Source organism: Phyllobates terribilis, unplaced genomic scaffold, assembly GCF_046119375.1.
Source record: "Phyllobates terribilis strain yellow unplaced genomic scaffold, ASM4611937v1 Scaffold_7__3_contigs__length_470593459, whole genome shotgun sequence".
Lineage (NCBI taxonomy): Eukaryota > Metazoa > Chordata > Amphibia > Anura > Dendrobatidae > Phyllobates > Phyllobates terribilis.
Window position 1 is genome coordinate 57697859 of NW_027362767.1, and position 14243 is coordinate 57712101.

General features: G+C 50.3%; 1 protein-coding gene across 2 annotated transcripts in view; it reads left to right on the forward strand.

Annotated features, from left to right (window-relative positions):
- TRMT61A (tRNA methyltransferase 61A) overlaps positions 1-13789 on the forward strand; it is a 43131-nt gene extending 29342 nt beyond the window's left edge. For both annotated transcript variants that reach the window (XM_073638604.1, XM_073638603.1), the window contains exon 5: positions 13277-13789. In XM_073638604.1, the coding sequence (XP_073494705.1) occupies positions 13277-13590 (314 nt within the window). In that variant the 3' untranslated portion in view covers positions 13591-13789. The remainder of the gene's footprint in view (positions 1-13276) is intronic.
- The last annotated feature ends 454 nt before the right edge of the window (positions 13790-14243 follow it).

Sequence of the window (14243 nt, forward strand, 5' to 3'; positions counted from 1 at the left end):
TCCAGAGTAGGGGGGATGCGCGGGAGAAATCTTGTATATGATTGTGGGAAGAGGAGATAAGAGGGGAGTAGAGAAGGAGATCTTGTGAGGATCGGAGGTTGCGTGCGGGTAAGTACCGGGAGACTAGGTCACAGATGTATGGAGGAGACAGGTTGTGGATGGCTTTGTATGGCATGGTTAGGGTTTTGAACTGGATTCTCTGGGCAATGGGCAACCAGTGAAGGGATTGACAGAGGAGAGGCTGGGGAATAGCGGGGGGGACAGGTGGATTAGTCGAGCAGCAGAGTTTAGGATAGATTGGAGGGGTGCGAGAGTGGTAGAAGGGAGACCACAGAGCAAGAGGTTGCGGGAGATGATGAGGGTTGGAGGGGTGCGAGAGTGTTAGAGGGGAGGCCACAGAGCAGGAGGTTGCGGTAGTCAAGGCGAGAGATGATGAGGGTGTGCACTGGTGTTTTAGCAGATTCATGGTTGAGGAATGCACGGATCCGGGAGATATTTTTGAGTTGGAGTCGGCATGAAGTGGAAAGGGCTTGGATATGTGGTTTGAAGGAGAGATCAGAGTCCAGGGTTACCCCGAGGCAGCGAGCTTGCAGGACCTGGAAGAGTGGGCAGCCATTTACTTTTAAGTGATAAGTCCTTTTGGGGGGGGTTGAGTGAGATGGTGGAAAGATGATGAATTCTGTTTTGTCTATGTTAAGTTTTAGGAATCTAGCAGAGAAGAAGGACGAGATAGCGGACAGACATTGTGGGATTTTCATTAGTAGGGAGGAGATATCGGGTCCAGAGAGGTAGATTTGTGTGTCATCAGCATAGAGATGATACTGAAAGCCGTGGGACTCTGAGCTGTCCCAGGCCGAAGGAGTAGATGGAGAAGAGCAGGGGTCCTAGGACTGAGCCTTGGGGGACACTAACAGATAGGGGGCGAGATGAGGAGGTGGTGTGTGAGTGGGAGACACTGAATGTCCGGTCTGTTAGGTATGAGGAGATCCAAGATAGGGCCAAATCTGTGATGCCGAGAGATGAGATGAGTCTGTAGTAAGAGGGAATGGTCCACTGTGTCTAAGGCAGATGACAGGTCCAGGAGGAGGAGGAGAGAGTAGTGTCGCTTGGATTTGGTGGTTAGTAGGTCGTTGGTGACTTTAAAAAAAAAAACCAAAGACAAGCAAAATACTGGTCTATGCTTCTACTAGGGGGTCAGTCTATTTATTTATTTTTTTTGCACTGTGCGATTTACCCATTTACTTCCAGTTACTTGGGTGTTTTGCTTGTCTTTGGTTTTTCTTTGTCTAGTGGCCTTGTGTGAACATGCATTTACAGTGGTGGCCAAAAGTATTGGCACCCCTGCAATTCTGTCAGATAATACTCAGTTTCTTCCTGAAAATGATTGCAATCACAAATTCTTTGGTATTATTATCTTCATTTAATTTGCTTGCAAGGAAAAAACACAAAAGAGAATGAAGCAAAAATCAAATCATTGATCATTTCACACAAAACTCCAAAAATGGGCCAGACAAAAGTATTGGCACCCTCAGCCTAATACTTGGTTGCACAACCTTTAGCCAAAATAACTGCGAACAACCGCTTCCGGTAACCATCAATGAGTTTCTTACAATGCTCTGCTGGAATTGTAGACCATTCTTCTTTGGCAAACTGCTCCAGGTCCCTGATATTTGAAGGGTGCCTTCTCCAAACTGCCATTTTGAGATCTCTCCACAGGTGTTCTATGAGATTTAGGTCTGGACTCATTGCTGGCCACCTTAGAAGTCTCCAGTGCTTTCTCTAAAACCATTTTATAGTGCTTTTGGAAGTGTGTTTTGGGTCATTGTCCTGCTGGAAGACCGATGACCTCTGAGGGAGACCCAGCTTTCTCACACTGGGCCCTACATTATGCTGCAAAATTTGTTGGTAGTCTTCAGACTTCATAATGCCATGCACACGGTCAAGCAGTCCAGTGCCAGAGGCAGCAAAGCAACCCCAAAACATCAGGGAACCTCCACCATGTTTTGACTGTAGGGACCGTGTTCTTTTCTTTGAATGCCTCTTTTTTTTTCCTGTACACTCTACGTTGATGCTTTTTCCCAAAAAGCTCTACTTTTGTCTCATCTGACCAGAGAACATTCTTCCAAAACTTTTTAGGCTTTCTCAGGTAAGTTTTGGCAAACTCCAGCCTGGCTTTTTTATGTCTCGGGGTAAGAAGTGGGGTCTTCCTGGGTATCCTACCATACAGTCCCTTTTCATTCAGACGTCGACGGAGAGTACGGGTTGACACTGCTGTACCCTCGGACTGCAGGGCAGCTTGAACTTGTTTGGATGTTAGTCGAGGTTCTTTATCCACCATCCGCACAATCTTGCGTTGAAATCTCTAGTCAATTTTTCTTTTCCGTCCACATCTAGGGAGGTTAGCCACAGTGCCATGGGCTTTAAACTTCTTGATGACACTGCGCACGGAAGACACAGGAACATTCAGGTCTTTGGAAATGGACTTGTAGCCTTGAGATTGCTCGTGCTTCCTCACAATTTGGTTTCAGTTCAGACTCCCAGGTTTTTTCTTTGCAGTTTAGTGTATATAAAGGGTGTGGCCGCCCTTTGCCTGAGCTGAAATGTTCATTCTGCCTCAGGTCTATGTTTCTACTAGGGGGTCAGTCTCCCAGCCCTTATCCATATGTACGTCACTTGACAAATGGTAAGGTTTTAATATTAGAGTTAGGACTGTCCCATAAGGGTTACCGTGACGTGGCGGGATAGCTTTTACATGATTTTGATCATAATTATGTTAACTAAATACCCTTTGACGTGCCCCCTGGGCCTGTGCTGTGCGGGGGATACCCGGAGCCGGGCCTTCTGTAAGATGCTGGGGGTTGTAGTCTCTGTGTGGCGGCGACCCGGTCTGTGCCCAGGGTGGTCAAACCAGTGGCAGTCTTAATGGTATTGTAATTGTCCGACTACGCCACCCGTGGATTGCGGTCAGTAGGGACCGCCGCTGCGCTGCAGACCGCTGAGGCTGATGTTATATGCGCAGCCAGGAATGGAATGACTACCCACGGGAGAAGTATTGCCTCAGGGCAGCTAGAGTGAATGTTGGGAGTGATGGTGTGAGCGTCCCAGTACTGATGGTGCTGGTGCGGCGATGAAACACAGAGATTTGTAATTGCAGTTTCCAATGCTTTACTCACAGTTGTTATTCTGGTCACTTGTGCACATGAGGGACCGCCTAAGCCGTGCTGCGTTCACCAGGCAAGGGGCTCGACCAACTCCCAGGCAATTCCAGAGCGTGGCACAGGACTCCCTTCCTTTCCTTTCTCTGGCCGTCCCCACCAGTGACCCACCTTTGTCCAGCTCCCTCGGGCCTTCTTTTGGCGAAACCTATCTCCGGTTTCCCTGACCCTATCCGGTATGCTTTCCTGGTGGATGTAGTGAGGGGTCGCACCAAGATGTGGTAACAACCTCCGGTCTTTGGCTGAGGAATCTGTTGCCTCCACCAATTTGGGTTCCGGTACCCTGTTCTGCCAACCCTTCACCCTGTATCTCCTGGGCATATGGGGTTCCTTCTGTCCTCGTGTCTCTGGGCCTTTCTCTGTGTTCCTTGCTTCCTTTCTCCTCTGTTCCAGTTCCTTTCTTACTTTCCTTTCTGTTCTTTCTTCTCTCTCTCAGGCTCCAGCCTTCTGACAAGGCCTGCCTGCGGAGCAGAGCCCATGCAGAGGCTCTGCTTCCTGTCTTCTCCTCTCACTCTTACTGTCTGAACTTCTAAGATGGTGCCCACCTTATATACCTCCTTCTAACACCCGAGCCCAGGTGACTAGCAACCAATGGGCTCCTACCTATGCCCAGAAACCCACCCCTATCTGCTCCTACACCACTGGGTATTCCACCCCCCGCCCCACTCCAGCCAGGAACAGATGCTGTCGTGCCTGCACTTCTGTCTAATGGGAGCACCGTTGACCTGTCCCTCGGAAATGGGGTGTGTGTGGTGCATGCAGCTAAACGAGTCCTGGTCCACACTCCATCCTTACCCGGGAGTGGAATATCACACCTCTGGTTTGAGGTGCAATACCCCTGTAGCAGCCGAGCCCTCGGGGTGCTACACCTTCATTATTTATTATTTTTGCACTGTGCGATTTACCCATTTACTTCCAGTTACTTGGGTATTTTGCTTGTCTTTCGTTTTTCTTTGTCTAGTGGCCTTGTGTGAACATGCATTTACATTTTGCATGCACATCAATTTATGTTTCAGTTCAGACTTCTAGGTTTTTTCGTTGGTGACTTTAGTCAGGGCTGTTTCAGTGGAGTGATGCAGTCGGAAGCCAGATTGTAAGCGGTCGAAGAGGGAGCAGGAGGAGAGGTGGGAGGACAGTTCAAGATGGATGAGTTGTTCCAGTAGTTTTGAGGCATAGGGGAGAAGTGATATGGGTCAAAGGAGGGCTTTTTGAGGATGGGTGTGATCAAGGCATGTTTGAAGCATGAGGGGAAGACACCAATTGTTAGTGATAGGTTAAAGAGATGGGTTAGGGTTGGGGTAAAGGTTGTGGTGAGGTTTGGGATGCGGTGGGATGGGATCCGGTCGGGTGCACAGGTGGTGACGTGATCTTGAGAGTAAAGAGGAAAGTTGATCTTCCGTAATGGTTGAGAAGCTGGTTTTGGAGGCGGATGGCTGAGAAGGTGTGATGGTTGTAGGCCAAAGCTTTGTCTGATGGTGTCAATCTTCTGCTTGAAGAATGAGGCAAAGTCTTTGGCTGAGAGGAGAGGGAGGAGGCACTGGGGGATGGAGGAGAGAGTTGAAAGTGTTAAATACCTGTTTGGTGTTGTGAGACAGGGAGGATATGAGAGATGAGAAGTAAGTTTGTTTTGCTGCAGTGAGTGTGGACTTGAAAGTAGTGAGGGACTGTTTGAATGCGATGAAGTGCTCGTTGGAGTGGGATCTTTTCCATCTCCGCTCAGCAACCCTGGAAGCTCGCCTCAGTTATTTAGTTAGGCTGGTGTTCCAGGGTTGTCTGTTGATTGTGCGAGCTGTGGTATGTGTGAGAGGGGAGACCAAATTGAGATCTCCAGCTGTTGTGGTATTCTATAAAGCGGCAGCAGAATCTGCATCTTGTAAGGAACTTATGTCTGTAAGAGGGATTCAGAGAGTGAGTGTAGGTCAAGGTGCTGATATTTCTGCAAGGGTGTGCAAGTTTGTGGAGTGGGGATTGTGCACCTGGAGAGGAAAGGGAAGAGAATGTGAGTAGGTTGTGGTCAGAAAGAGGGAGAGGTGAGTTAGAGAGGTTAGATAGGGAACAGAGGCGGGTGAAGATGAGGTCCAGTGTGTGGCCATCTTTGTGAGAGGGGTGGAAGACCATTAAGCAAGGCCGAAGGTGGAAGTGAGAGATAGAAGCGTCAATGGGGATGATGAAGTTGCCCATGATGATAGTGGGGATGTCGGCCGAAAGGAAGTGAAGAAGCCATGTGGTGAAATGGTCTAAGAAGGTGGTGGCTGGCCCTGGGAGGCGGTGAATGGCGGCCAGTTGGAGGGGGAGTAGATTTGCGCACAGTGCACCTCAAAAGAAGGGAGAGTAATGGAGGGCGGCAGTGGGATATGGGAGAAGGAGCAGTTATCTGAAAGGAGAAAACAAACTCCTCCGTCATGATTGCCAGTGGGGCGGGGGTGTGTGGAAAAGATGGAATCCACCGTATGAAAGTGCAGCTGCAGAGGCTGTGTCAGAGGGGATGAGCCAGGTTTCGGTGATGCCGAGGAAGGAAAGTTTGTTAGTGATGAAATGATCATGAATGTAGGAACGTTTGTTGCAGAGTATAAAATAGCATGCCAGTACTTTCCTGATGCCCCACTGGTCTCTGTTCACCCATCTCTAGTGACGCTGTGTGACCACTGCAGCCAATCATTGTCCAAGGTGGCAAGTGTATTGGTACTGTCGCTGGCCCGAGGGGGGCGAGCTCGCTGGCGTGCCGTCGCTGGCCCGAGGGGGCGAGCTCCCTGTTATCTACTTGTTACACCTACAATCAGTGATTGGCTTCATAGGTCATGTGTATGCGGTGTATTTGCCATCGCTGGTTTACAAGGACTGTAGGGAAGCATCAGCTCAGAATGGGGCGATATGATCCTGTAAAGCCAGGGTGACTCTGTGACTAATTTTTAACTTCCAGAGTGTCTAACACGGCTGCTGACTTCTTTGTGGAGGAAGAAGAGTTCAGGGGCTGACATCATCATCATCCTCATCTCTGTTGCACAATATTGCAACTTTGCACGTCCAAAATGCTATCGTGTGACCGGGTACAATAGAGCCCTGTGCGCTTCCTCTAAATATCCCCAGCGAAGCTGCTACTAAATCTGTTCTTCCACATCGGAGTCCGGCGCTCGCCGCAGTCACCATCATTCTCCTCCTCCTCTGCTGCAGAATGAGCCGAATTAATTCCTTGTTAATCTCGTTAATTAGCTGTGCTCCTTATGTCAGCAAGTGCCTGAGCCGTTCCCGGCCTCCCGTATCCTGAGGAGCTCGTAGTCCGGAGCTGGAATCTGTACGCTGCGTCGTCACAGCTGCACATCTGCTTTCCATAGGTCGGATATTCCCTGTGCATGTGATCCGACAGATCAGCCTCTGAATCCTAAAAAAATGTCTATAATGTTGGCTGGCTAATTTCGGTAACTAAGCCAGCTCCCTTGTCAGTGCCTTGGCTGTGGTGGAGGAGGGGGCTGACTTGGCTATTGAAATAAGCACCTGCACACAAAGCGAAAGGGATGGAGCGGCTACCGGGGGATCAGGGCACGAGGACTATTTCGACTAGCTTAGTAACTTATTTAACCATTTACTTTCTGGAAAAACCCTTGTTAATGGGAATTTAGTGCAAGAACAGGACCCTTAACATTCGGGTGTGCCAATGCTCAGGAGTTGGTGGTCCGCCTCTGGGCAGAGCACAGTGGCCTCTCCGCAGCCTTCACCCACCGGATTCTCATTGCTCCTCAGTACTGGTGCGGGTACCAGGCTTCCTCTTTAAGAAGGGGTGATTGGCTGCAGCATTCACCAATCAGCAGTCATGGTCTCTCAAACTTGAAAGAAATGGTCTCTCTATTTCCTTTCAGATGGAATGTGACCACTGCAGGCAATCAGGGGTGTTTGGCTGCAGTGGTCATCTGATTTTTTTTTTTTTCCCTTCACTGGAAGAGGGAGCAAGAAGATGGTCGGGGGCACAGCGGTGCACAGGGGTTCGGTAAATCACAATGTGTCTGTATATCACTCCAGCAGCGAGTATATGACTGAGGCTGGGGAGAAGCTTAGGACGCGTCGCTTCACCTTATACCGTCGTCCTCGTCTCACCCTCCCCTTCCAACTTCACAAGTCCTATCGCAGTGACGGCTGCTTGATGCCTCCATGTCTCTGAGCTGTCGGCCGTCTCATATCCGCTCTCTTCATTTCCTCCTACCTTACACATGACTGATGATTTGTGACGGCTCCCTCGGGTCAGTTACTGTCCAGAACAGTGTTTGGCCCTGGCAGCTAAGGGGTTACTGGCTGAAAAAAAGGTCAGGGCTTTGGGATGAATATTCTGCCGTCATCGGTTCCTATGGAAATCTACGTAGGTTTTATATTAATATTGCTTCTCCTGGTCTGGGCTCAGATCGGCATCCGATGGCGTCACAGCCCGGCCCCTACACTCCCATTGGGGCAGCACCACTGACCCACCAGGACCATGATTGTAAGGGGAACATTAGAAAATGACCTATGGCTTAAATGCACTTTGTACATTAATTGTACACTTTAAAACTTTTTGATATATTGTTTTTCAGAGTAATATGAAAGAAAAAAAATAAGAAAAAGGTGTGTGTGTGTGTGTGTGTGTGTGTGTGTGTGTGTGTGTGTGTGTGTGTAAAAAATATATATATATATATATATACTTCCCTTTTTTTTTCTTTTTTTTTTTTAAGAGTGTAATATGAAAGAAAAAAAATATATATATGCAATTATCACACTAGCCACAAGGCTAATATTACTATTTTCTGTGCATTCTCCTTATTCTACTGTATAAGGAGGAGTTCTCCCTGAGACGACACTCTGCTGTGTAGTATTCTCGGCAGTGTGACTCGAGTGACATTGTAAGATTTTTATATATAATTGTCACAGGTGTGTCAAATGTGACAGTCACCCTGCAGTTGGTTACAGGAGATCTTTGTTTGGCATTACAGACACCTTCTAACATCTGCCTCACTCTAGGACCCAGTGGCTACCTTCCTCTTACTAATTAACACCCTGGCCTGGGTGTATAAATACTTTCACTTTGCAATAAGGAGGCGCTGGTGATATTCACATGACCCCTTGTGAAGGCTTGAAGCAAGTGCAGTTCTTACTTCCTCTCTGGTACTAAGAGGACGTCTGTGCCATGTCTCTGAAGTCGGCTCAAGCTAAGATACTTCCCCTGTGTCTGTCTCCCGTTGCTGTCTTTAATTGTCAGTGGGGATCGACTAGCACTCACCCCCGTTCCCTATCTAGGGCCAAGCGCTAAGGAAATACAGGGATAGGTTCCTGTGCGGCGATTGATGAGGAACCAATAAAGGGACGGTAGGGGAGACAGGTTGATTGCAGATCAGCCTAGGAGGTCTCCTCTCTCCCCTTTTCCTAGTGTCTGGGCTCCCTTCCCCTCATCCTTCGTGTTGCACTTTGTCTTTCCTACACTGTGTGTGACAATAATTACATTCCAATCCGTTTTTTCTTCATGTCGTTTCCCTTTCTATGAATAGTGATCTGTGGTTCCCGTCGCTGCTCCTGGTCTCTTGTGTCTGGAGGCCATGCAGTGAATATAATGGTGTAGGATCTGTAACATATTTATGGTATTTATTCTAGAATTCTTTCCATGTAGAGGAATCTTATTATAAACCTGCCATATCCATTACCTGAATCCTTTCTACGTCTTTCGGCTTTTTCTGTCAGGAGAATCCCATTACAATTAATTAATGGCAGCAGAATGACACGATGAGTATAGGCAGTGAGGCTTCTCGCCTCTGGGCTATGCTATTTTCTGAGTGCAGCAGGGCATTGGGCCGGAAATGCTCCAGTCAGGCGGGTCACTGACTTGTTTCCTCTTACTTCCGATCTCGCTGACGGCCTGATGGTCTAGTCCTCATATGTCCAGTGCAGGATTGCTGCAACGCCCCACACGGCTACTCCCCATAGAGGTCAATGACGTGAATGCCCAATGGTGGTCATCCCTTGCCTCGAAGACGGAGCTGAGGCATCGCCTCCTTACTGATGTATAGAAGTGTGTACAACATTCTCCAGGGTCTGGCTTGCTGGTGACAGGCACCGGGAGACTGGGTCGATAATGATAGGCGCTGAGGGGCTGGGCCTATGGTGACAGGGGCCGAGTGTATGGAGACAGGGTACGGATCTATGGTGACGGGCGCCGAGGGGCCGGGTCTATGGTGACTGGCACCGTGGGGCCGGGTTTATGGCGACTGGTGACAGGGTCCGGGTCTGTGGTGACAGGCGCCGAGGGGCCGGGTCTATGGTGACAGGGGCCAGGTCTGTGGAGACGGGTGCCGAGGTGCTGGGTCTATGGAGACGGGTGCCAAGTCTATGTGAGGGGCTGAGTCTATGGAGACAGGGTCCGGGTCTATGGAGACGGGGTCCGGGTCTATGGAGACGGGGTCCGGGTCTATGGTGACGGGCGCCGAGGGTCTGGGTCTATGGTGACGGGCGCCGAGGGTCCGGGTCTATGGTGACGGGCGCCGAGGGTCCGGGTCTATGGTGACGGGCGCCGAGGGTCCGGGTCTATGGTGACGGGCGCCGATGGTCCGGGTCTATGGTGACGGGCGCCGATGGTCCGGGTCTATGGTGACGGGCGCCGAGGGGCTGGGTCTATGGTGACGGGCGCCGAGGGGCTAGGTCTATGGTGACAGAGGCCGGGTCTGCGGAGACGGGCACCAAGTCTATGTGAAGGGCCGAGTCTATGGAGACAGGGTCCGGGTCTATGGTGGCGGGCGCCGAGTAGCCGGGTCTATGATGACTGGTGACAGGGGCTGGGTCTGTGGAGACGAGCGCCGAGGGGCCGGGTCTAAGACTTGGCACCAGTCTCCATAGACCCGAACCCTGCCTCCAAAGACTGGGCCCCTCACATAGACCCGGACCCTCGGCACCCGTCTCCATAGACTCGGCCCCTCACGTAGACTTGGCACCAGTCTCCAATGTGAGGGGCCGAGTCTATGGAGACTGGCGCCGAGGGTCCGGGTCTATGGAGACGGGCGCAGAGGGTCCCGGTCTATGTGAGGGGCCCAGTCTTTGGAGGCAGGGTCCGGGTCTGTGGAGATGGGCACCCGAGGGGCCGGGTCTATGGTGACTGCTGACAGAGTTCGGGTCTGTGGAGACGGGGTCCAGGTCTATAGTGACGGGCTCCAAGGGTCCGGGTCTATGGTGATGGGCGCCGAGGGGCCGGGTCTATGGTGACTGGTGACGGGGCTTTGTCTGTGGAGACTGGCGCCGAGGGGCCGGGTCTATGGAGTCGGGCGCCAAGTCTATGTGAGGGGCCGAGTCTATGGAGACGGGGTCCAGGACTATAGTGACGGGCGCCGAGGATCTGGGTCTATGGTGACGGGCGCCGAGGGGCCGGGTCTATGGTGACTGGTGACGGGGCTTGGTCTGTGGAGACGGGCGCCGAGGGGCCGGGTCTATGGAGTCGGGCGCTAAGTCTATGTGAGGGGCCGAGTCTATGGAGACGGGATCCAGGTCTATGGTGATGGGCGCCGAGGATCTGGGTCTATGGTGACTGGTGACGGGCCGGGTCTATGGAGTCGGGCGCCAAGTGTATGTGAGGGGCCAAGTCTATGACGACAGCATCTGGGTCTATAGAGACAGGCGCCGAGGGGCCGAGTCTATGGAGACGGATGCCGAGGGGCCGGGTCTATGGAGGCAGGGTTCAGGTCTGTGGTAACGGGCGCCGAGGTGCCAGGTGTGTGGAGACTAGGGCCGGGTCTATGTGAGGGGCCGAATCTATGGACGGGCGCCGAGGGGCCGAGTCTATGGAGGCAGGGTTCGGGTCTGTGGTGACGGGCGCCGAGGGGCCAGGTCTGTGGACACGGGCGCGGAGGGGCCAGGTCTGTGTGAGGGGCCGAGTCTATGGAGACGGGTGCCGAGGGGCCAGGTCTATGTGAGGGGCCGAGTCTGTGGAGGCAGGGTCAAAGTCTATAGTGACGGGCACCGAGGGGCTGGGTCTGTGGAGACGGGTGCCAAGGGGCCAGGTCTGTGGAGACGGGCGCCAAGGGGCCGGGTCTATGTGAGGGGCCGAGTCTATGGAGGCAGGGTTCGGGTCTGTGGTGACGGGCGCCGAGGGGCCAGGTCTGTGGACATGGGCACCGAGGGGCCAGGTCTGTGGAGAAGGGCGCCAAGGGGCCGAGTCTATGGAGACAGGCTGAGTCTATGGAGACGGACGCCGAGGGGCCAGGTCTATGTGAGGGGCCGAGTCTATGGAGACAGGGTCCAGGTCTATAGTAACGGGCGCCAAGGGTCCGGGTCTATGGTGACGGGTGCCGAGTGGCCGGGTCTATGGTGACTGGTGACAGGGGCCGAGTCTGTGGAGACGGGCGCCAAGGGGCCGGGTCTATGGGGACGGGCTAATAATACGCTATGTCCTATGTTGGTGGTCCCCTCAATTGACCTCTCGATGAACTCTTCTAATCGGGTTATTCTCTATATATTTTTTGCCTGTTCCCTGTTCCGGGTCGCAGCACTTATACTTATACAAGGTCTTGGAGTGTTTTTCGGCAGCAGCGGAGGAAAGCTGTGATGTTTTAAACAGTAATTTCTTTGATTAATTCTTCTACAAATCTGAGGATTAGACTTTGATCAGAGGCTGCCGCTAACCAATATGGAATTGTCCGGGCCTCTGTCGGCCCTTTTATAAAACCGCCCGAAGCACATAGTGTTGTAAGGAGGAAAACAAGAAGTGGCGCCTCCTAGACACCGGGCGACGCTTGTGAACCTTTCCATCTTGCCTGATAAAATGCAAATATTACTTAATTATTTATTTTTTAAAAGAAAATAAGCAAGAATGAAGGCAAAGCTGATTTATCGGCTCCTTTATTATGCAGTGCATGTCTTCTGATGAAGAATAGTTATTAGGTGCCTCCATATTTATGAAGAATGAAGCCATGCGTAGAATGACAATGCTCAGCGCGGCTTTCCCCGTTCTGCTCGGCTGCTAAGTTATTCCTTTCTTGGGTTTGTTTTGTATAGGATTCTAATTATCTTCCAGCAATAGATGTCTGAGCTGCAGATTTATGGCGGCGCTGCCCGAGAAAAGTAATCAAGCCGCGCTCGCTTCGTTATATTCACAGGACGTGCTGCGACAAAGCCTAGCGGATGTAGTTCGTGTGATGAAGGCATTGTTTAAAGGAAGAGTCCACGGAAATGCCAGCCTTGTATTTGCTGTTACAGTAGGGTTTCTACCGCTATAACATTTTCACATGTCTGAAAAATATTACCCCTCTGCTTTACTCACCCTCCCCTGGTCCAGCTCTGAGTCTCCGCCACTGCTCCCAGTGTCTGTTATTGCTTGCAGCACTCATGTCGCTGCAGTCAATCACTCTTAATGGCTCTGCCTGAGTAGGCGGTATGATTGGCTGCAGCGGATTTTTTGTTGCCATTTTCTGAGACTCTTTAACTTTAATTTTTTCATTTTTTGGTGGCGAACTGTTGTTTCTATTGGTTCCATCTTGGGGTAGATAGCATGTTTTGGTCACTTTTTATTGCATCTTTTTTTTGGGGGGGGGGGGGGGGGGGGGAGTGCAGTGAACAAAAAAGTACAATCCTGAACTTTTTCTTTTTTTTTTTTTTCCGGTTTTTCACCAGATCATCATTATATTTTTACAGATCAGACTGTATTCCTGACGTGACGACCCCCAAATATGTTGTTAACTTTTCTCCATCAAAAATAATGGAGGCGGGCGAGGGTTGATTCAAACTGTCATTTATTTTTTAACTTTTTTGGGGTTTTCTGGTCCCCTCCCCCCAGGGGCCTTGTACTTGCCAACGTTTGATCGCTTGCGCTATATATTGCAGTTCTTCAGTGTTCTACCAAGTAACGGACTCTTATATTGCAGCTCTTCAGTGTTCTACCAAGTAACGGACTCTTATATTGCAGTTCTTCAGTGTTCTACCAAGTAAAGGACTCTTATATTGCAGCTCTTCTGTGTTCTACCAAGTAACGGACTCTTATATTGCAGTTCTTCAGTGTTCTACCAAGTAACAGACTCTTCTAAGAAAAGAGAGATCCCCACCTATCTTTTTTTTTTGTGTTACAGGTGGCAGAATCTGTTCCTTTTCTCCCTGCATTGAGCAAGTTCAGAGAACGTGTCTGGCCCTGGAAGAACACGGTTTTACAGAAATCAACACCCTGGAAATTCTCCTCCGGGTATACGACGTACGGACCGTCAGTCTGCAAATCCCGGATTTCGGAAAAGCTGTAGAAGAAAAAGGAATCTCCGAGAGCGGCGACGCATCCAAGCAAGTCTCCGTGTCCCAGCAGGGCAACGCATTGTTCAAAAGCGGCGTTTCTCCAAGGGAAACCGTGGGTCACACCGGGTACCTGACCTTTGCCACCAAGGGTTTATTTTAAGCATTCTTGTAGGAAAAAAAAAAGAATGTTCTGTACTTTGTCATTAGAAAACTCCGTATATAGACTGACGGAAAAATGCAACTGTAAACAGCACACGGACGCTGGAGCAGCCGCTCTTTTCCTCCTCCAGGGACGATCCTCACACAATATTCTTTTTTACAGTTTGTGAATAATAAACTCAGTTTTTTGTTTCTTTTTATTTTCCTTGTTTCCTTGTTTCCTTGTTTGATTGTAATTGTGGAATTAGTACATGGAAGATTATAAGTTTTTCCTTCGGAGGTTGCCATATTAAGATTTGGGCATGCTCTGTCGTAGGCAGCATTATACTTCACTGCAGATGCCGGTAGTCTATGTGGATACATTTTCCCCAGCATAGCATGCGGCATGGTGGGATACAGACAGATGGCTATAGTGTGAGAGATATTGATCCTCTCTATGCAGTGAAATGGGATGTAACGTCGTCTTTTCAGAAATTACAGACGTACACCATCGAGTTGATATAATCGAAGGAGAAACTGCTCCTGGATGAACCGGCTATGCCATCCTGGTTTTACCCACTAGTGGAGGGAGTTAACCAGAAATATGGAATTTCTTTACCTGGTGTAAATGCTGCTGTTCTCCTGAATCCAGAGTTGTTTTTCCTTTGTTTCTAC